Source organism: Schistocerca americana, chromosome 2 (assembly GCF_021461395.2).
Source record: "Schistocerca americana isolate TAMUIC-IGC-003095 chromosome 2, iqSchAmer2.1, whole genome shotgun sequence".
Taxonomy (NCBI): Eukaryota; Metazoa; Arthropoda; class Insecta; order Orthoptera; family Acrididae; genus Schistocerca; species Schistocerca americana.
In genome coordinates, this window is record NC_060120.1 from 922828737 (window position 1) to 922853328 (window position 24592).

The following is a 24592-nucleotide window of genomic DNA, read 5'->3' on the forward strand; positions in this document are numbered from 1 at the left end:
GCAATCGAACCGCAGTATTGACCGTCTAGGCATCGTTGAATAAAAACAGGAGCCGTGCACCTCCTTCCTGGTGGAATGACTGGAACTGATCAGCAGTCGGACCTGCTACGTCTAATAGGCGCTGCTCATCCACGGTTGTTTACATTTTTGGGTGGGCTTAGAGACATATCTGAACAGTTAAAGGGACTGTGTCTGTGATACAATATCCACAGTTAATGTCTATCTTCAGAGGTTCTGGAAACCGAGGTGATGCAAAACTTTTTTGGTGGGTCTAGAATGAGGAAGGTACACAGTCTATCTAAGTTTGAGAGAGGATTGATTGTGGAGGGCTGGAGACATTTAGAAAACTCAACAACTTCGGTGTACGAGGAGTTCTATGGTGGGTGTCTTCTACACGTGGTGAAACCAAGGTTAAATCTCTTTCAGATGTCGTGGGGTCGGGTGGCCAACACTAATTACAGATGTCAGATGTCGTAGGGTGGGCAGACTGGTAAAACAGGACAGGCGCCGAACTGTGGCGAAACTAACATCTGACTTTAATGCTTGGCACATTACAAGTGTGTCTGAATACACAGCGCACTCAGCGCTCCTAACGACTGGCCTCCTTTTCTAACGGCCCATGCACGTGGGATTGTTAATACCACAGCATCGACAATTACAACTGAAATGAGCAAGTGGCCATAGGCACAGGACCTTGGCGCAATGCGTTGCATGGTCTGATGAATCCGGACACCTTCTTCACCATCGCGACGGGAGGGCGCGATTCCATCGTCTTCCAGTGTAACAGTCCTTGGCACGTGTAATGCGGGACGGAGACAAGATCGTGGGACTCCATTATGCTCTGGGGAACATTTACGTTGGCATACATGGGTCGAGTCGAGCTCTCGCAAGGCACCGTGACGGTTAAAGGGTATCGTACACTAGTTGCAAATCACATACACTTCTTCGTGACGATCATATTTTCCTGCGGAACTAGCACTTTTCAGAAAGGTAATTGGCCATATCACAAGGCCAGGACTGTGATGGGGTGGTTTGAGGAACAAAGTGACGAGTTCCAACTGATGTGTTGGCCTCCCAATTCGGCAGCGCTGAACCCGATCGAACACATTTGGAATGAGACTGAGCACGCTGTAATTTCCTGGGAAAATCCCGTCGGAAGAATTCAGAACTGGGCTCTGCGAGTACTGTCCAACTTCCTACTGACCTTTTTTTTTTCATCAATCTTTGATACAGCCCGCCACGTATTCCTCCATCGTGCCAGACTCTTCACCTCAGAGTAGCTCTTGTAACCTACGTCCTCAGTTATTTGCTGCATGTATTCTTTGTCTTCCTCTACTGCTTTCTCTAGTACCATGGAAGTTACTCGCAGATGTCTTAAAGACATCGTATCACATTGTCCTTTCTTCGTTTCAGTGTTTTCAATATGTTCCATTCCTCGCTGATTCTGAGGAGAGGGCTCCTCATTTCCCACCTTCTCAGTCAATCAAATTCTGAACATTCTTCTTTAGTATAACATCGCAAATTCTTCGATTCTCCCCTTTACCGGTTTTTCCAGAGTCTGTGTGCTCCAAACGTACATTCCCTAAAGTTCTTCCTCGAGTTAGGAGCTATGTTTCGTATTAGTAGACTTCTCTTGGCCAGGAACGTCCTTTTTGCCACTGCGTCTGTTTTTGATGTCCTTACTCCGTCTGCATCGGTTACTTTGATGCACAGGGAGCATAATTCCTTAACTTCGTCTATTCCTTGATCCCCAACTCTGATAAGTTTTTCTTTGGTCTCAGTTCTGATACTTCTCATTACTTTCGTCTTTCTTCGATTTACTTTCAATTCATATTCTGTACTCATTATGCTGTTAATTCTGTTTAAAACGTTCTGTAATTTTTCTTCACTTTCACTGAGGATATCACTGTCCTCAGCGAATCTTATCATTGACAGTCTTTCACCTTGTATTTTAATCCCACTCTTTCAATTATTTTTTATTTCCGTCGTTGCTTCTTTCTTGTATAGAGTGAAGAGTAGGAGCGAAGGATACATCCCCGTCTTACACCCTTTTTAATTCGGCTACTTCGTTAGTCGTATAGAAGTCTTCCTTCTTGGTTCTCAAATATGCTGTATACCACCCGTCTTTCGCAGTAGTTAACACTTATTTTACTCAGAATTTCGAACATCTTACATCATTTTATACTGCCGAACGCACTCTCTAGGTCGACAGTCCTATGAGCGTATCTCAATTTTTCTTCAGTCTAGCTTCCATTATCAACTGCAACTTCAGAATTGCCTCTGGTGTATTTATCTTTCCTAAAGCCATACTGATCGCCATCTATCAGATCCTCAGTTTTCTTTTCCCTTCTTCCATATGTTATTTGTGTTAGCAATTTGAATTCTTGAGCTGTTAAGCTGATCATGCCTTAATTCTCGCACTTGTCGGATATTGCTGTCTTCGAAATTGTGTGGGCGATATGTTTCCGAAAGTCTGATGATATATCGCTAGTATCTTACGTTGTACACACCACCGTGTATAGACGTTTTGTTGCCACTCCTCCTAGTAGTTTTAGAAATTGTGATGCGATGTTATCTATCCCGCCTAATCTGACCTTCAGTCGTTCAAAGCTCTTTTAAAGTCTGACTCTAATACTATCCCTTACTTGTCGACTCCTGTTTCTTCTTCTATCACATTTTGAGACATTTCATCCCGTCATGGAGGTCTGCAACATACTCTTTCCTCCTATTTGCTCTCTCCTTCACATTTATTAATGGAATTTCCATTCCACTCTTAATGTTTCTACTCTTGCTTCTGATTTCAGCGAAGACTGTTTTGACCTTTCTGTATGCTGACTCAGTTCTTCCGACAATCATATCTTTTTCGATGTCTTTTCATTTCTTACGTAGCCATTTCGCTTTAGGTTTCCTGTTCTTCCTATTAATTTAAGTTGTAAGTGAGTTGTATTTCTGTATTCCTGTGTTTTCCTGAAGGCTTTTCTACTTCATTCCTCAGTCAGCTGAAGCATTTCTACTTTTACGCATTGTTTCTTCGCAATTATCTTCCTTGTGCCTGTGGTTTTCTTTATCTTCACCGACTGACCTTTTCACAGATGTACATTCCTCTTCAAAGAAATTCCTATTGAGAAATTCATTATCGTAGTATCTATAGCCTCAAAGAACTTCAATCGTATCTCATCACTCCTTATTATTTCCGTATCCTACTTTTTTGCGCGTTTATTCTTCCTGAGTAGTCTGTTAAACTTCAGCCTCCTCTTCGTCATTACTAAATTGTGATCTCATTTTATAACTCCTCACGGGTACAACGTACAATTAATTATCTAATTTCGGAATCTTTGCCTGTCCATGACGCAATCTAACTAGAATTTTCCTGTATCTTTCGGCCCTTTCTTGTGATTCTTGAACACAGTATTCGCTATTACTAGACGAAATTTACTGCAGAACTTGACGCCCTTCCCCTCACTCATTTCTAATAACAAGCCCATATTCTCCCGTAACCCCTTCTCCTAGTCCTTCGCCCACAACCTCATTCCAGTCCACCATGAGTATTACATTTTTATCTCTCTGTACGTAATGAATTAACCTTTCAATGTCCTCACATATTTTCTCTCTGCACGTTCTGCTTGCAACATTAATGTGTATATCAGAGCTATTGCTGTCGGCGTAGGTTTGGTGTCGATTCTGATGAGAACAATCCTATTTCATTCCTACTACCAAGCCCGTATTCTCCCGTAACCCATTCTCCTAGTCCTTCTCGTACAACCTAATTCTATTCCTCTAAAACTATTACATTTTAATCGCCGACCGGAGTGGCCGAGCGGTTCTAGGCGCTTCAAGTTCAAATCCTGCCGCGGGCATGGATGTGTGTAATGTCCTTAGGTTGGTTAGGTTTAAGTAGTTCTAAGTTTTAGGAGACTGATGACTTCTGAAGTTAAGTCCCATAGTGCTCAGAGCCATTTGAATTTGAACATTTTAATCTTTCTGTACGTACTGAATTACCCTTTCAATATCTTCATAATTTCCTCCCTCTCTCTCTCTCTCCACGTTCTGCTTGCGACGTTGGCATATATACCAGAGCTACTGCTGTCGGTTTGGTTTGGTGCCGATTCCGATGAAAACAATCCTGTCAATGAATTATTCACGGTAACTCACTCTCTGCCCTACGCTCCTATTCATAAAGAATCCTATTCCCCTTACATCATTTTCTGCTGCTGTTAATATTACCGTGTTCTTGTCTGACCAAAAATTCTTTCCTTCCTTCCATTTTACTTCACCGACCTCCCGTATACCTGGTCTGAGCCTTAGCGTTTCCCATATTAGATTTTCTAACTCCACGTTCAAAATTCTAACGTTCCACGCCCCGACTCGTAGAACGTCACCCTTTAATTGGTTATTCAATCTTTTTCCAATGGTCACCTCCCCCATTGAAAGTTCCTTCCAGGAGATCAGAAAGGGGGACTAAGTCCGAAATCTTTTGCCAATGGAGTGATCATCATGACACTTTTTCATTTACAACACACATGTCCTATGGATGCACGTTACGTGTCTTTAACGCAGTGGTTTCCAATGCCTCCTGCACCCTCATGCCGTTGATCATTGCTGATTCTTCCATCTTCTGGGGCAGCTTCCATACGTCCCATACGACTTCTCCTGGAATCTGCAGCAGTTGCCTGGGGCAACGCTGCCGACACCCGCATCGAACATATGCACCGAATTCAGAATAGGGCTCTGGTACTGTCTCTCCACCTTCCTAGGCATTGTCTACCTTGAGAACTGCATCTACTGGCTGATGTATCACGTCCGGAAAGCGATATCGAGAATTTGCAAGGATGCTCTACCAACATGCAGCTAGCTCTGCAAATAAAAATGTCAAAAACCTAGGTAGCAAACGCGCAAACTGGCTCACTCGACAACTGCTAAGCAATTTTCTGGACTGACATGGTGCGATATTTAAAAAAAAAGTCGGTATAAAAGAAAAGTAATAAACCTTCTGGAACGTATTGAGTACGCACTGCATATTTAATATGCAGTAAAAAACAAAAACGTAATATATGTTATTTGGATCATTAGTTCCGTTTTAATCACTTCCTTTGTTTCAAAATAAAGGATATGATGGCGAATCTCTATTACTATATGTTCCACAGACTTTTGATACTTGCCTGTAGCTCAAAGAAATTCTTTTATTAGATACAACACATGCTGAGTGGAACAATTACTTATATCTGATCGCATGCGCGTCGTCTAATTCAAATATGAACTAGTATCGAGAGGTTTTATAAACATTCGTATCGACTGCTCCTGCAAAGAAAATTTATCTATCCCTGCCCACACACAGTTCAACTTGACGAGTTTAAAATTACATCTGAGTGTGTTTCTGCTTGTATTCCGCATAAGCAAGTCATCTTGGTACCCATCAAGGGTCAAACAACTAAACTAGTATACAGGGTGTTACAAAAAGGTACGGCCAAACTTTCAGGAAACATTCCTCACGCACAAAGAAAAAAATATGTTATGTGGACATGTGTCCGGAAACGCTTACTTTCCATTTTGGAGCTCATTTTATTACTTCTCTTCAAATCACATTAATCATGGAATGGAAACACATAGCAACAGAACGTACCAGCGTGACTTCAAACACTTTGTTATAGGAAATGTTCAAAATGTCCTCCGTTAGCGATGATACATGCATCCACCCTCCGTCGCATGGAATCCCTGATGCGCTGATGCAGCCCTGGAGAATGGCGTATTGTATCACAGCCGTCCACAATATGAGCACGAAGAGTCTCTACATTTGGTACCGGGGTTGCGTAGACAAGAGCTTTCAAATGCCCTCATAAATGAAAGTCAAGAGGGTTGAGGTCAGGAGAGCGTGGAGGCCATGGAATTGGTCCGCCTCTACCAATCCAGCGGTCACCGAATCTGTTGTTGAGAAGCGTAAGAACACTTCGACTGAAATGTGCAGGAGCTCCATCGTGCATGAACCACATGTTGTGTCGTACTTGTAAAGGCACATGTTCTAGCAGCACAGGTAGAGTATCCCGTATGAAATCATGATAACGTCCTCCATTGAGCGTAGGTGGAAGAACATGGGGCCCAATCAAGACATCACCAACAATGCCTGCCCAAACGTTCACAGTAAATCTGTGTTGATGACGTGATTGCACAATTGCGTGCGGATTCTCGTCAGCCCACAAATGTTGATTGTGAAAATTTACAATTTGATCACGTTGGAATGAAGCCTCATCCGTAAAGAGAACATTTGCACTGAATGAGGATTGACACATTGTGAAGTGTACCCGTGGAGTCCAATCAGCTGCTGATAGTGGCTGCACACGCTGTACATGGTACGGAAACAACTGGTTCTCCCGTAGCACTCTCCATACAGTAACGTGGTTAACGTTACCTTGTACAGCAACAACTTCTCTGACGCTGACATTAGGGTTATCGTCAACTGCACGAAGAATTGCCTCGTCCATTGCAGGTGTCGTCGTAGTTCTAGGTCTTCCCCAGTCGCGAGGCATAGGCTGGAACTACTCTCTAAGACGCCGATCAATTGCTTCGAACGTCTTCCTGTCGGGACACCTTCGTTCTGGAAATCTGTCTCGATACAAACGTACCGCGCCACGGCTATTGTCCCGCGCTAATCCATACATCAAATGGGCATCTGCCAACTCCGCATTTGTAAACATTGCACTGACTGCAAAACCACGTTTGTGATGAACACTAACCTGTTGATGCTACGTACTGATGTGCTTGATGCTAGTACTGTAGAACAATGAGTCGCATGTCAACACAACCACCGAAGTCAACATTACCTTCCTTCAATTGGGCCGACTGACGGTGAATCGAGGAAGTACAGTACATACTCAAGAAACTAAAATGAGCTCTAACATGGAAATTAAGCGTTTCCGGACACATGTCCACATAACATCTTTTCTTTATTTGTTTGTGACGAATGTTTCCTGAAAGTTTGGCCGTACCTTTTTGTAACACCTTGTACGTAGTCGTCGGAGGTATTGAACAAATTTAAGTCTTGATGACACCTTTCTCAGCTAAGATGTCGGTTAAAATGATATGGTCGTAACTTACGAAAAAAAGCGTAAATTAGCTTACTTGGAGTCGTGAAGGACGGTCCGTATGTTCCTCAGCAAGGCGTCCTTGGTGATGTCACTGTACTCTAGCCGGACGCCAGCCCCAGTCTGTTGTATCTTAGCGGCGTTGTGCGCCTGGTCGCAGAAGAACGGGATGACGAGCAGCGGCACGGCGTGGTACGTGGCTTCATTGAGACTCTGCAGGCCACCTTGCGTGATGAAGAGTCGCACGTTTGGATGAGCTGTAACACACACAAACAAGTAAAATGTTACAAAAGTCTTCAAAACAGTTATATTGACGTTTCTTTGTCGGATAACGTGATTTCCACCCTCTTAGGATGACTTGTTAAGTCCACGTAAGCTCGCTGTAAAAATATTAGTCCCCCGCTTAATAGAGCCGAATTTCGTGATGATCACAATCAAGTTCTGATGACATAAGTCGTAGCAGTGAAGCGATATGCACATGCATGCTTCAGTTGGTTGTATGTAATGAGCGTAATAAGATGTATCGGCGTGGAAATTTGAGACAATGGCAGAAGGAAGCTGTCGTGTTTTGACGTGTCCATTACCACACCGTGACTGATGTTGTCCAGTACTCCCATCTTCATCAGATCACAGACATCAGAAGAATTTAAAACTGAGGGCGAGTCTATAAGTACAGCAATAAAAAAAGATAAGTCTGGGAGAGCTGGACCCCTGGATGAGACGGACCAGTGGTGTGTTTCCCAAATGCGCCGCTGGAGGGCAGCTGCCGCTACTTGTAAGGAAGCTCTTTCGTCAAGAAACGTAGTGTAGAAGTGCTGCTGTCATTTTCGTGTTAGTTATGCAGAAAAATCAGATTCTCTGTTGTGATAAACCGAAAAGTTTTATCGTGCAGTTACATAAGTGCAATATTAAGGCTTAGTTTGTATAATATTGATGCAGTTTTTTTACTGTGAAGCTGACAAATGTGTGGGTATGAAACAAATATAAAATGACCACAGAGTTGGCTGCCTACAGACAAAAGTCGTGGTGGTTCTTCTTTCCCAGACCGTTGGGAGCGATGGACCAATGTTATTTGGGAGATATGGACCACTTGTTTTCATGCGAGAGAAGTTGTACACAATTAAATTTAGCTCAAGGTATGCACAGTATACCCACTGAAAATAGCCGCAGTCCCAGACTATTATTATTTGTCGGAAGATATGTCTGTGGTAACAAATGCAAGACAGAATGTTGTACACAGGTCAGCCAACTACTTCAAAACTCGTCAAAAGAGCTACTGATCCCAAACACATCGCCGGCCGGAGTGGCCGTGCGGTTCTAGGCGCTACAGTCTGGAACCGAGCGACCGCTCCGGTCGCAGGTTCGAATCCTGCCTCGGGCATGGGTGTGTGTGATGTCCTTAGGTTAGTTAGGTTTAATTAGTTCTAAGTTCTAGGCGACTGATGACCTCAGAAGTTAAGTGGCATAGTGCTCAGAGCCATTTGAACCATTTGAACCAAACACATCAAAAGGGCAGAGTTATCTACACAAGTCAAATTCCTTCACTGACACAGCTTCAGAAGCCACTTCTACTAAACCTAAAACTTCAAAGATTACCACCTACAATCTGACTTCTCCTAAGCCAGCACAGACAAAAATTTTGGAAGAAATATCACCTGTTCCTTCCACTGAAAAAACCATTATTTTTAAGAGGAAGGCAGCAACTGTATCCAGAGGGCTAAATTCTGTTTGAAATATTGAAACTGTAAAGGAAATGAGGGATAATAATAGAAAGCAAACAGAAAAAAGGCAAGAAATGATTACCAAATGGAGATAGCAGTGAGACGAAAAACAGACTGAAGATGCTCGATAAGATATTGCAAGTATCTCACCTGTGCAGACATTGTAGAAGATTATGAAAATAACTTTGATGAATCAGATTAGGATGAATGTGTTGGATGTAGTAAACTCTACTAAGAAACTGATAAAAATTGTGATTGGATTCAGTGTGTTTCCTGTTCAGATCAACATTTGGTAATAAGTGTAGCTGCTGTGGTGAGAGAAAGACAGACTTATGCTTGAACAGAACCAACAACTCATTACAAAAACCAATGTTAATTAAACATATTCAAAACAAGAACGTGAAATTTTTATTCACTCCCATCTTCATGTATGGCTTTTTTTTACGTACTCTTCTCTCCAAGACCATTGATCGACCTTACCCATACACTTATGGGTGAGATGGACCACGCATATATATTTTCATTTTATCATATGTCTCTTTTTAAGGGGCAGTGCCTCAGTGATACACTATACATAAGTTTGTATGGCACTCTACACGAACATACCGCTGGAGGTCAAAAAAGTTGAAAAATACACAAATTTTATGCTGAAGAAGAACTGTGGTCCACCTCTCCGTTGTCAACTTTAATGAGGGAAGTGTTTGTAAGGCAGAGTGTTGTTAGCCACAGCTGAAACTCTCAAACAGACAGGGAAAAGTGAAAGCTGTAGTATAAACCATGTTTGGATGACGGCGATAGTGGCTGTTTACGTTTCCACGTGTGCATATGTAATACACACAATTCAATTGCAGCAAACAACTGATAGGTAATGTGTGTATCATAACTAAAAGCGCAAAATGACCGTGTTGCAAGTATACAACAATAGAAACAAGAAAAGTCCAGTAAATTTCTTCCGGATGCACTACTTGAAGAAAGTCATCTTTTTGAAACAAAAAAAAAATATTCCGAAGTGATTTCCTTGCACGAATGTACGCTCTTTTCTTAAGGAAATGTTTCATGTCATCTTTCAAAAATGTGATAAAACGCGAATGAACTGTTAATTCAGGTCAACGATATCAGGGAAATCAACCTATGGCTGAAACGAATCGAAGGAATAATTTCAAATTTTTCATAACGAAATGTAATCGGGGAGCGAAGCACTCTTTCTTCTCGTCTCCATCGAAGTAAGCTGGCGTATTTTATCTAAGTCTCTCTGTGGTAGAATTTGTTTCGATTTATAATTAAATGTGTTAAAATGGGGGTATATTTGTTTCAATTAAAAGGAAATGTGCTCCCCGCAATTATTAAGCGGTACATGATTTATGATTTTTGTAATAGTTTTATTTAGAAAAGGCAGCTGGATCCGTGAGGTCAGCAGATGATGATAAAGTGAGGCCATTTGTCAAATGCAGTTCGCATTCGGCCATTGATTTCATTCCGTTATAAACAAAACGCGTCCATCAGATTATTTGCAGATACTTTGCACAAGCTCAAATAGCGAGGGAGGATCGGTAAGCAACGCATAATAATTTTTTTCTACCCTGGTATTGAAGCTGAAATGCTGAAACGTCGTTTTTTCTGTTTTCCGTCATTCCTTAGTTGCTTCAAAATTCATGCAGAATTGTCCGTCTGCGCAACTAGCTGAAGGTAGTTTGTTTATTGCCATACGCGTTTCACTTCTTTTATTTTTGAAGCATCTTGAGTGACTGAAATTTCAAGACGATGTTGTGTGAAATTTGTGCTACAGAGGTGCTTTGCGTATTTATTTATTTAGCTCTAGTGTGACAAGCCTGAGCTATGAAACACAAATGGCACCCATGATATTGCCGTCAACTTGTAAAGAGCAGCGAAGCGTAGCTCGATATTTGTGTGCCAAAGAAAATAAACCGAGTGAAATTCACATGGACATGCGTGTCATTTATGGGAACCGCTGTGTAGATCTAAGCAATGTCTCGAGGTGGTGTGCATTCTTCCAAGAGAGACTGGAGGTACCTTAGTGATTCGCCACGCTCCGGGTGGCTATTAACGGCTGCAGCCACGCAGCAACTTGGAACGACCGGCGTGTGCAGCTGCGAACCTTATCTCAGCAGTTCATCATTGCCTATGGTGCAGTGAACACTATTGTTCACGGCACTTCAAGTTAGTGCTCGCCCCCCATGTTGCTGCTCCTGTTCGTGAGAAAATCGCCAAATTTGGGTGGGAGGTGCTCCAGCGTCCACCATACTGTACGGACCTTGCACTGTTGGACTTTCATCTGTTTAGTCCCATGAAGAAAATCCTGGCCGACCAACGCTTTGCGACGAATGCGGAAGTGAAATCAACAGTCCGCAGATGGCTGTATTCCAACCGAACGGACTTCTACGAACAGGCATTCTGAAACTCGTAGCACGATGGGACCAATGTGTTGACAAAGTTGGTGACTACGTAAGAAAGTAGATAAGATAAGTAAGTTCATTTGTGATTTTTTGTTACCTATTAAACTTTTTTATAGTAAAATTATTGTTCCTTACTTTCCGATATTCCCTCGTACATATGATCTGGCCATCATCTCTGAACTCTGAATCTCCTGTTCTCGCTTCTATAAGATACGGGAACCACAGAACTGATGGTGGTGTTAAATTAGTGCGGCTCGTGAATGGCAAAAACTTCAGGAGCCAATTTCGTTCTGAACTCACTGCATCCTTTTTATATGCGTATCAGGTGCAATAGGAAGAATACGCACCACCATCAACAAGAACCGTTGTTCCATTGCTCTATGAGAAATAAACTATACTCATACACTAATTTGATTTTCACAAATTCTGTCATTTTATTCAAATACCTCAGCCAACAACGCGTCAGTCCCCAATCGAGCTATTGACGAGATTAGCGAGAATGTGTGCTAATTATCTGCCTCTGACTTGAGTATGAAGTTTTGTCTTAGTTAATGCAAATGCATTTTACTTATCGGTTAAGACCACATCTAACTGAGCTCAGGTTTTACTCTTTGGCGGCCTAATCTCGAAACATCGATAAGAGCACCATTGATCAATGCCTCTAATGTTACGCACGTTTGAAATGTTCTCAAGGTCAATCAATACAAAAACATGTGGAATTACTGACAACATGTAATGTCTTTTGGGGTTATTGGCCACACGCTGCCAAATTTCAAACGCGTTGTTGGTATATTGGGAAACTTTTATTCGAGACACATAATGCAGTGTATGGAAACAGAACTTTTTATGCATTTATATGCATTTTCATCCATATTATAAGGTTTTTATGATGCATATAATCCGGTTTCCAATTATCCCGCTTCGGGTGCACGGTTTATCATGTGAAACGAGTGACAAATACGATTTCTTGTCTCCTATTGGCATGTCCTTTTCTGGCCTCTCATTAGCTAGTTTTTGAGAAGTGAATCTCGAGAAAGGTCTGGCGCACAGGGTTGGCATCAGTCTGAGAAAAAATGTGTCTGGGAAAAGATTTGCGTAGATCAAGAGTGTATTTTATTCTACTTTAGTTGTGTGGAATTATTTTTCAAGTGATTGTAATTGCAACTGGTTCACTGCCGCGCGATAATAGTTGTGATGAGTGTAAAGTATAATGATATCATTGTTCGAATAATTTAGAGTATTTGTGACTTTTATGTGTATATACAACAATAATGGTCAAATGAGCAACACAGCCAGTGACTAACAACGCAATGTGAGAATGTATGGATTTACAGAGCGATCTGCCAAATTGTTTAACCGATTAGTGACTTTGATGAGTAGCAGAAGTCAACACTGCTATTATCGCAATGAGAACACTCTACGTTAGAACTGCGAATCTGCTGGTACATAGGTCAATAAAGGTAATGTGACAGTGGTAATTTCTCATGACGGTATTGATAAACATGCTGATGAGAAGTGATACACAACAGCGAACGATTGGCAATAAAACTTGGTGTGTTCAACATTCAGTAGTAATGATGAATGGAGCTGTTGGAAAGAGGCTATAATTTAAAAGAAGAAACTTTATCATCTGTGCAGAAAAGACTTGCATCAGTGAGATTATTATTTAGAGTGTCACCGATTACCATTAGGCTAAGATAGATACAATATGCAGATATAGTTACGTGCCTAGTACGTCCTGCTGTGGCAGCCACTTGCTGACCATGACGTTCTCAGGCCGGCTGGGAAGGGAGTCGTTCTCCCACTTCCAGAGGACCCTCTGGGGCAGCTCCCGGAACGCTTCAATGAATGCCTGTCGCTTCCAGTCTGACATCGCATTACTGCGGACATTGGTTCCTAGGCTGAAGTAGATGACGCCGTGTTCTGCCCCATCCAGAAACTGCTTGATGTCCTGACGGCAACACATTAGAGATCAGAAGTAAAATCCCGTGTGACTAGGGCCTCCCATCAAGTAGACAGTTCGCCTGGTGCAGGTCTTTCGATTTCAGGCCAGTTCGGCGAGTTGCGTGTCGATGGGGATGAAATGATGGTGATAAGGACAACACAACACCCAGTCCCTGAGCGGAGAAAATGTCCGAGCCAGCCGGGAATCGAATCCGGGCCGTTAGGCAAGACATTCCGTCGCGCTGACCACTCAGCTACCAGGGGCGGAAACTCCATAATAACAAACACAGATTAGGCAACTACTCAACAGGCCTACATATGATTCACAGAAAATAGTTCAAGTCTTAATCTTACAAGCGCAAATATTATGCAATTCTGAAACAATAAAAGTTGACAAAAATAAACATTATATATAAATCACCACATGAAAAACTTAGAGTAAAATTAAATGTCTCACACCAAAATGGTCAATCAAGAACCTCTTGAAGACAACAGTATTAATTTATTTTACGTACATTCATTCCTTGTAGACTTGAGTAATGCAACCTGTTGTATAGCTACCAAAACTTCAAGGCCACAAGCAATGTAAAGGTAGAAGATTCATCTCATCCTCTTTCCCCTTCATTAAAGATAAACTTTCTAAAGAAACAACAGTCATTCTAACAGAATTCTTAAAAACCTCCAACGCACATCAGCAAAACAGTTCTGTGCACTCTCATAGAACAAGAAATTGCAAGAGTATTCTTGTCTCTCATGCCAGAACATCTGTCTTAATCAGAATAGTGTCCTTCACAGTGGAACACAATTATACATTCATATTCCTAACATCAAGTTGGTAAAGATAGAAAGCCAGTTTAAAAACGGCCTAAGTCAATTCCAACGGACCAGAGTTTCTAGTCTGTAAATGAATTCCTCACCCAAGCAATTGGAATTTTGTAATCTACAATTATCAGCCATATTATATCAGTCATGTTTGTGATACATTTTAGGAATGAAAGACTGTATTGACATAGGCATTTGTATTTACAGTCAAACTTGTCCACAGCAGTCACCTGAGCTAAACTGCATTAACTTTGTTATAGACTTGTAAAGTTTCTCTGTTGTGAGACCTGTATACTCGCTTTAAGCTCGCCAGCGCGTCCTATGATCATGCCCATACTTATCGTCTCTTTACGCTCCCAGACTCGATTCGCCATTGTCTGCCACTGAATAAACTTGAGTGTGTTGTCGGGTACAACGGGTACAAGCAAACTACACCAGCGTAGAAAGAAAGACGAGTACATGAGTTCCGAAGTATAACCAAAGATTCGTGGTATTGCTACTCCATACGCAACCATTGCCATAACATTACACATCAATATACAGAATGAAGAAAAGTTCGCGCACTCGGACTTCGTAGCGTTATTCCTCACATACTAGCCATACAAAAACGACTGTCACAAAATTTCGCCCTGCCCATAATTCCGGCAGTAAATGGACGTTAAAGATTGGCAGTCCGGCAACCCTGTAATAACATGTATTGTAACTACCTCTCTCAGAATACAGGCGTACTGTTGTGCAGTTGATGCAGTGGGTACTGTTTTTGGGTCAGCATGCAGGATGCCGAGTTTTCGATTCTAGGTCGAGGTGTATTTGTTTTTATTTGCCAATTTCATTCCACCATATAGCACTGTTACACATACTGTTTTTTAAGCCATACGTATCCGACAGTTAAGTAGTGCAGTCTATTGTAACGGGGAACTTAACATAAACATGGTCAGACAGATCAGAAATAGAGAACTGAAACAAATGACCTGTCATATGACAGAGTAACAGAAAAAAAAGCAATATCAGTTTCTAGATGCTAAAGACGGTTGCACAGTTAAATAGCTCAGATCTACTAGTCGTTAGTACTACATGGAGTACGCCTGCTCAGATTAACGCATTGGCAACCAGTGACAATAATGATTTCCGTATTAATGATCGCGTGACTTTTACAAAAGAATAGAGATTCCAATTGCAAGTCCAAACACTCCACCATACAACTCTGGACTCTTCGCAACATGGCTGGCTCCACAGATGCAAGAGCAGCATGAACACGCCCTATCAGTTCTTCTGCATGTGTCGGCGTAGTAGAGTACACTAGCTCCTTCAAGTGTCCTCACAGGAAAAAATCTAGGTGATTTAAGTCAGAAGAACGCGGAGGTCGTACAACTGGACCTCTCTATCCGGGCCGTTTCCCTTTAAATATTCTGTGTAAATACCTTCAACATTAATTCCAGAATGTTGAGGTGCACCATCATGTTGGAAGCATAACCTCTGTCGAAAATGAAATGGAATCTTCCAGGGCATCAGGCAAACGGTTTGAGAGGAATGCATGATACCTTCGTGCAATCAACCGCCCAGGCAAATGGACCAAGTTTCAAACCCGGAAGTGCGCCGATGCGCGATTTTTATGTGAGTGAACTGGCGAAGTTGACGCATATAAATCGTCCTTACGAAGATCACGACGCTCAAAAGATGCTAAACGGAATTTTTATTATGGGATCTTATCCAGAGACGGACGTATTCAATTGACAAATTTTCTGATTTTATCGAGAAACTAACAGACCCTGAAAATCAAGACACATAATGGGAATAGCAGACAGGGAAATGGCTACCAGAATGGGGATTATAATAGTCACGAAAATAATTATTACCGTAATGGTAGCAATAATATTGAAAGGGGAAATCAAAACCGGAAAGGAAGATTTCGAGACGAAGGGATGAAAGGAGCAGGAGCCTCACGAAATGCAAAAATAAATAGAGATCGCCACATCTCAGGTCAAGATGTGGCGAAAGAAACTGGTGCCGAAAAGGACAAATTATTTTAAAAACTGTGTGAGTGTCGAAAATTGGAAAAGAAGCCACAAATCTCAAAGATGGAGCTTATAACAAGGAAGAATAGCTTTGGGAATAATTTTAAGCAGCGCAACGTAAAGAGGGTGCAATACATGGAGTAAAATGTGCTGAGAGATTCCATAATGGTAATATAGGGCTGGAGGATTTCTTTTGCGAAAGAGAAGTGAATGATGGCATGAATGTATGTATAAAGAAAAATTCTTTGATCAGAAGAGAGGCAGAAGTATATCTCAATTTGGTGGAGGTGGAATGTATGACGAACTCTGATGAGGCACTAGTCAAAAGCAACAGTTGTACTAATGTAGGCGAAAGTACTGTAGATGATTCTGTATCGGTGGAAGTAGGTGAAGCTCTCTGTGAAGGCGGGGAAACTGTAGTTTCATCAGCCGCAGGTGAGTTTTGTGGTGTATAGACGGAAGTATGCGAAGGTATTTGTGAAGGTCGCGTAGCGATAGTCACATCAGCTGGTGATAGAGAATCATTATGTATCAACGGAAGTGGGTGATTTATTGTTAAAGGAAGGTAAAGATTCTGATTTAGATGGTGATGTTGCGAAGGTTGATGTTAGTGATTTAGATATCTGGAAGAAGGAATTGTGCATTTATTGCCATTGACGGAAGAGAACCGATGGCTTTTGATGAAACCATGAATTATGATTAGGTGTGGAAGGATGACCGTGAAAATGTTTTAGACTGTATGTTAAAGCATAAAAGGCGGATGCGTCTGAGAGGAGAGTAAATATTACGGAGACAGAGGTAGATCCGAGTTTGGCGGAATACGTGTGTACAGTGAATTCTAATGTGGAGCGATACAGTAGTGGCAGTTGATATTGTGCATCGGCGGAGGTTGACGGAATTATCAGTGATGATTTGTATAATTTATCGATGGGTCTATTGGATGTTTTAAGGAATGAATTTTATGAGTTAACGGCGGATGTTAATTGAGCTAATTTTAATAAAGTCTATAGGGATTCGGCGGAAATATGTGAAGTTTTACGTAAAGGAGATGAAATATTTAGTGTGATTAATTGTGATACTGATATCGTAACTTCACAGGAAGGTAACACTATATTTGATGAAACAACTGGTTCTGAGAATGATTGAAATCCTACAGATGATTTAGAGCTAGATTGGGAGAATATAGAAGTGGATAATAAAGAAAAATTTTTTAGGAGGTGATGTTAGTACTGAAAGGTATAGCAGTAAAGAAAGTGTCTACTCAGTTAATGATTGGAGATGGTATGGAGAATCACTGAAGTCATTAATGCCTTATTTCTGGGCATGGGAGAAGTATAAAGTAGAGGTCTTGAAGGGGTAAACAATGGAATTAATGAATTATTTGATGGTGATAATGAAATTAAGAGTTGGTTTGGCGTTGTAATGTATAGAATAAATATGGAGGAAAAATAATGAGAGCAATGTTTAGAGGGTTGAAATTAAAAACGCGCATCCTTTAACTACAATTGTTGATGTCAAAGAAAGAGGAAAGTGTGCACGAATTTGAGTAGGTGAAGAAGTGGAAAAACGTGAGATTCAAAAGATACACAGGCGACGTAAATGTCATAAGAGGGAACAGTGGCAGACTTGCATCTTGTGAATGAAGAATGTGGTATGAAAAAAAGGTGTACAAATATAGGTTTTTTCATGTGTGGTTCTTAAGAATTTTGGTGTCTATCTTTGTTTTGCGTAAAGGGTAAATTTGGTGAATTTAAGATGTTGTGAAATATACTGTGGCACAACTTAGTGCGTGAAGAGTCTCCATATTGGCCACACAAATCTTGGTGCGACAGTACGTAATTAACCTCGTTATTTACCTAAGAGAGGAATATGAATTGCACTGCACATAAAATTTGAGGGAAATGTCAAGGGGTCTGCAAACATACTATTTGTAGTATCTTGGATGGGTTTTTCATGTGGTGTTTAGTATTTTTTAATTATTTTTGGCAGAAATGTAGGTGCTTGGAGGTCATTAGACCTCATTAAAATTTTGCTTGTGGAAGTAGAACATGTAGCTACATGTAAAGTACAAGCTAATTTTTGGGGGTGTATTAAGTGGGCTAATTCGAAAATGAAGGTTATTTTGGGAGACTCTTAAATCAAGTTTATGTATGTAAATTCAGGCTAAATTCGTATTACGTTTAAGAGAATAATTCTAGTGATAAACATTTTATGATACAAATAGGATACTGATGAATTTATAGTGCAGTTAAGCTGCTGAGAAAAAGGGAGTTGAATGGGCGATTTTTGCACAGGATGGTATAAGTTCTTTTAAGTCTCTAATTATACGCGGTAACATTGTAGAGAAATGATAAAATATCAGTTTATTTATGGCACCAAACAAATTTCGTGGCACAAAAGACATGTTTTCTAGTGGGGACATGGATAGTGTGATTCAAATGTCGAACTGAATCGATTGTGTTTTGTGAAAACAACAATTTTGACTTTCTATCCTCTCTGTGGCTATATCGATTCCACTGGGAAGGGCGTTCAGTGCCTGACATATGAGGATTTGGAAAGTCGTATGATTATTGGCAACTACACAACAGTCGAATTTCAACCGCTATTGTCCTTCAGTACTGGCGGTGGCAACGCATTGTCACATGTTTCTGTGCAGTAAGTGGCCAAGGAGGTCACGAATTTGTGCAATGGCGGCGGGACTGCGTAAGATATAAACTTCGACGCCAGAACACCTTTAGTGAGCTGTGTTTGTGATAGTGAAGTGCTATGATGTGCTCAAAGCAAGAAGTGCCACCAAATGAGCGCAAGATCATTGAAAACTTTTGAAAACATCGAGCTTCATATTTACTTCATATTTACTATCCTTTACATGCGCTCCAAATGCTGTCCGATTGCTGTGACTGCAATGTTCCCTGTATCGAATTTCAAAATTCCGCCCTGTCTACCCTACATAGTAACTGTCACATTCAGCACATTTGATCTTGTATACGCCGGAATTGTTGTATTTCATTTGTTTTGTCGTTGCTGGTTTATGTCTTAATCTATGTGTTATTTGCCCTTCATTCTGGAATGCCACAGCGATGTTTTTTGGAAAGCATTTATCAATCCTTTCCGACACATTCCCTTTGTATATCAGGGTGACAAACTTCTTTTTTTTTTATTTTTCTAGAATCATTACCGATACCCGCGGATTTGTTTTTGATCTTGTTAAACATACGTGCAAAATCTTAGTTGCTGCTACTTGCTTAATAATGCCTAGTTCTTTCTGCAACTCATCTTCCTTTAGTGGCAACCTCAAGGTTCTGTTGCACATTGCAAGAAAGTACGCTGTGCCGGGTGGTGTGACGTCGCTTCTATAATGTTGTCGGAACAAGTGTCTTTTCTATAGACGCCGAAAACGTGCCCACCTTCCTCCTTTATGACGGTCAAATCTAAATAGTTAATCGCTCCATTGTTCTCCAGTTCTAGCGTGAATTGAATTTTTGGATGCTGCTTGTTTAAAACTTTAGTCATTTCCTCTATTTCTTCTTTTTTCCCTTTGAATAATAAAGTAGTACAGTCAACATACCGTCTGTAATAAATAAACTTCTCCTTAATTTCTGGAAAAGAGCTGAAAACTTTGTTCTCAAATTCATCCACAAAAATTTCAGCTAAAGTGTTTCCCATAGCTAAACCTTCATCTTCAATAAAACCTTGTCGTTACAGACGAAACTATTAAAACTCAATGTGAACTCTAGCATGTCCACGAGTTCGACGATTTCACCGATGCTCATTGACCAATTTTTTATCAGGTTTTTTCTTATAATTTGCAAAGTTTCTGCAATTGGTGTATTAGTGTTGAGGTTGACTACGTCTAACGAGGATAGGCCAGCGTCCTCTGGAATTGCAATATCCTTCACTCCTTTCGCGAAACACTAGCTTTTTCACTTGGAGCGAGTAAAAATTGTATTGCTTATACCCTAGCCTTTAAAGCTATCTGAAACTTCTTTGTTAGATCTTTTTTGATTTCTTTAATTCCATTTTCTTGAAAAAACTTCATTGTCTTATCTCATAATCTTTTTCGTAAATCACAACTGAGGTATTGTCCTAATCTGACTTAATCGCGATTGCGTTGTTAGAATCCAGTTTTAAGTTAATTTCTTTCACTAACCTCAGATCACTATAATTACCGTTACGTAATGTATTCTGGCATTCAATTGCCTCTTTGGCTTCGATGGCGATACATGTCTCCTGGAATTTAGTTATCTTAGCGTCCCTGCATGCTACCTTCACTTCTGCGATCATTCTCTTGATGTCTCTATCTTGCAAGTTCGTTCGCGGCTTATGCTTAAGCCCTTTATCCAAAAGCTTCTGCTCTTCATTATAAAAAACAATATCTGTTAGGTTAATGGTTCTGTCATAAAATTTATGTACACACTATACTTTATCTGTTTCCCTCCCTGCATTTGCTATTGCTCTACACAGATTAGTAATTTTCTTATTATGTGTCTTCATGATTTCGTCCCTGTGTACCTGAATCCTTGCTTGAATCTCATTTTCAACTTGTGTAAACTGCAGTGGCGACAATAGGTAAAAAGTAAGATCCGAGTACATATGCACAATTTTTGCAGATAGAGGGCACTTTTTACTTTTGCCGATCAGGTTCCTCCAAACTGTGATTTAAGGTTTTAACAGATTAAAAATTACTTTAGTTATGACAGCGAACCAATAGTACTGTACTGACAGGTTGCTCTGTAACTGCAATATATGGTATGTTCGAATTTAATACGTTCCAAAATTTCTTTTTGTAAACTACGATAGTTCTATCAGTAAATATATCTCTTTTATTAATTGTATTTTTAACTTTATCTAAAAGATCTGAAAATGGGCAACTATCCTGAAACCGGTCGCCGAAAATAAAAAATAGCGATCAAAGACTGAAATGACATATTTTTATGCCTATTTGTTTACTTCAACTATCACTTCTTCCCTGCTTAGCATAATATTTTGGCGTTTTGTCGCGTTTTCTAGCGTTATGGGCTTGGTCAGGTACATAGCCTTATTCAAAGCTAAAATGAATTGCCACCCACCTGCTTGGTATCTTACTTTTAGCAGAATGTATGTTTTTTGTTGTAGAAAGTAAGCATTACAGAAAGGATTGAAATTCACTGATGAGCCAGTATGGTATTTCAATCTATTTTAATGAAGTATAAAACAAAGACAGATGAAATTTACTAACGATGCAGAATTTTTTAAGTATAATATTGGACGTAAACAATGTTTTTAGTGAAATATAAAACAGAGAGATGAATTTTACTCAGTGTAAATATTGTTACACTTATTACATAATTTTTACGGTGTGTGCGTACAGTGTATGTGAGATGATATTTACTGAAAGACTGTGCACTATTTGATATGAACATTTTTAATAACTAATACAGAAGTGAAACATTGCACAATGTGCGTATACGAGTGTGTGTGTGTGTGTGTGTGTGTGTGTGTGTGTGTGTTGTGCCCCAGTGGAAATATTGCAAAAATCTCGAATGTGATATTTAAAAAACAAATAAAATTGACTTTATCTCGATATTAAATATGAATACTGACCGTTCAGGCTGTAGGTAATTTTTCTCATGTATTATTATTATTATTATTATTATTATTATTATTATATAAAATTCTGTTAGAGATTTTCGAGTGCAAAGAATAAAATGGATGCACTCTGACAATAATGGACTACGTAGGTGAAAAAGGACTGTTCAGTTGTCTTCTTTTATCTGTTCACTCTCTCTCTTGTCTTCGGTGCGAGAAGTCGGACATATTGGCGAGTGCTGTTGAATGTAAGATCAATTGTAATGTTGAATTCATAATATATTATTTTCATGTTAATATTCATTTTTATCTGTAAGAGTTGAGCCCTATCTCATGTCCGCTTCCTTTAAATACCTGTATTTCAAGTGGTTTTTAGCGCAACAATTGCTGCTGCCGCTGCAGCCATAGACATCATTACGTGGCAATCTTAATTTATAAAATACGCGGAAGTGAAGAATTCTCCCGCGTAAATTATAATAAGCATTTTTTCTACAGCCGACAAACGCGGTAGCAGAAGGCATAGTTTTAAGATTTTCATTTTCAGTTCAACGGCCTAGATCCAGAGCCACGATTCGGACTACAATGCATTATAAGAAGGTGGTAAGAAATAATTCTCAGGCGAGTGTGTGGGCAAATGCAAATAATAATCAAAGATCTCATGCTTGAGAGAAAAGTTTAGCAGAGGCAAAAATATAAAAAGAAGTTTATTTCGTTTTTCAACTTAAATGTAACGTGTTTCAATATCAATGTGTTTTAAAGCTATTAATGTGACTGATAACTTCGCTCAGGATTAACTCTCATTAAACAACCAATTTTCCAAAATGCAGTTTGATTTAAATTCAAAAATCAAAACCAAAACCAAATTATCATTTTTTTGAGAAAAGTCCCCCACGTTGCGACAGCTAAATAAAAAGAAATATTTTATTATATTTCCTCTCATTTAACGACGTTGTCTGTGTAACGCGAGTGTGTGTGTGTGTGTGTGTGTGTGTGTGTGTGTGTGTGTGTGCTTACATATTTTCGATAAATAAATACTTTTGAACATGGCGCAAAATTCTGTTCATTCAGATAGCTTTGAGCTTGACGCTATTCTACTAACTCAGGTGAATCTTATATATTTGTCACAAATAATACAGATGTGGAAATACTGAACGCCACACCCTTTATATGTTTTTGGTAAATAATTCAGACTGTTCCGATACTGTTCAACATGGTATAAAATTCAGGCCTTTCAGATACTTTTTAATATGGTACAATAATGGTTATTAGAGTTAATGAGTTATTTCTGCGATCTCGCATTTTAATATTTCTAACACAAGGTGGCTAGTTCCACTACCTTGCAAAAAAATGTGTGTGAAATCTTATGGGACTTAACTGCTAAGGTCATCAGTCCCCAAGCTTACACACTACTTAACCTAAATTATCCTAAAGACAAACACACACACACCCATGCCCTAGGGAGGACTCGAACCTCCGCCGGGATCAGCCGCACAGTCCATGACTGCAGCGCCCCAAACCGCTCGGCTAATCCCGCGCGGCCCACTACCTTGCATTTTTTTAATTTCTCGCCACCGCCATCCCGCGTTTTTGAATTTCCCACCAGTGCCGTCTTAGATTTTTTAGTTTCCTACCACTGCCACTGTTATCTTGGACTTTTCTTTGGCTGTTGTGCTGACAAGTGGGAATAACTTGAACAATGGACCACGACCACCACACCCATTCGGCTCATAACGTGTAGTGTATACCGTCGAAGTCAGCACTGTTATACAGATGTTTTCAGTTTAATACAGTTACAGTGATAAATAATGGTAAGAAAGTAAATGAAATGTAACTACCCTACAGTGAGCAAGAAGTAACACCAGTTGTATATTACTAAAATACTCGGACAGAAACCCTGAACAACCTCCGAAATCTCGTCATGGCCGCTCGAATTCATCCTGTGTATGTAGTTTTGAAATTTATATCGGTTTCGAACTCACTTTCTTTTAGAATGAGATTTTCACTCTACAGCGGAGTGTGCACTGATATGAAACTTCCTGGCAGATTAAAACTGTGCGCGGGACCGAGACTCGAACTCGGCCCCTTTGCCCTTCGCGGGCAAGTGCTCTACCAACTGAGCTACTTGGGTAGCTCACCGAGGTCGAGTGACGGTCCGGCACATAGTTTTAATCTGCCAGGAAGTTTCACTTTCTTTTGTTTCAAGATTTTTGTTAATGTGCTAAATACAGTCAAAACTGTTTCTGAAATTATCGTTCAATGAAAACTGAAACACGAACAGTAAATGCAGTTAATGGCAAGTTATTTGAGCCGTAATAGGTGTAAGAGGATGTTACATGAAGAAACTGATAGAAAGTATAAGCAAGTACAAAATAACTAATAACTTACTGCAGAGACTCTTATCTTCTCGCTTTACTTTTATTAATGATTCTCATATCTACCGTTCTAATAATTCTTAGCGATGTTTGCATAAGTGGACCAAACTGTGGGGAAAGAAAACGAATAGTAGTACCTTTGGCAGAGGCTTCTGTTCTGTGGCAACGTGGATTCCGGTGATCTCGATGATGTTAGGCAGGTGCGGGCGAGGATATTCCATGACGAAGTGGTTGGTGGTTATGAGGAGACTGACGTTCCTGTCTGCTTCATACACAGACGGAGGATCTGGACCAAAGTGTTTCCTCATAAGTCCTTCTTGAACTGGCATCGCCTGACAGAACCACATGTGCATCAGCCTTAAATAGAAGTACGTGTTGTACAGCCGCTGCCAGAAATTCATACGGTCTGAGTACCCGAGCCACATATCCGGCATGTAGGCTGGGTTCATGGGGCTTCCGAAGTTGTAGTAGACTGACGAGGGAGCCGTCATCGTCAGAAGCTTCACGACAGGAGGCGAGCCCATTTTGTGTATGAGTCCATAATAACACATGTATATGAAGCCCTCCAGAATCGCAAGGTCGTACGTTTCGCCAGATCTGTAAGCAGGAAGGTTATTTATTTTATTCATTTAAAAGTGTATGGTAGAACAACAGGAAAAG

At 40.3% G+C, this 24592-nt stretch overlaps 1 protein-coding gene across 1 annotated transcript in view; it reads right to left on the minus strand.

The window, feature by feature from the left end:
- The window catches only part of LOC124596144 (UDP-glycosyltransferase UGT5-like), a 34718-nt gene extending 10524 nt beyond the window's left edge, over positions 1–24194 (minus strand). The window contains exons 1-3 of the mRNA XM_047135164.1: positions 24070–24194; positions 12940–13162; positions 7114–7333 (exon numbers count right to left, since the gene is read on the minus strand). Coding sequence (XP_046991120.1) covers positions 7114–7333; positions 12940–13162; positions 24070–24153 — 527 coding nt within the window. The 5' untranslated portion in view covers positions 24154–24194. The remainder of the gene's footprint in view (positions 1–7113; positions 7334–12939; positions 13163–24069) is intronic.
- Between the last annotated feature and the right edge of the window lie 398 nt (positions 24195–24592).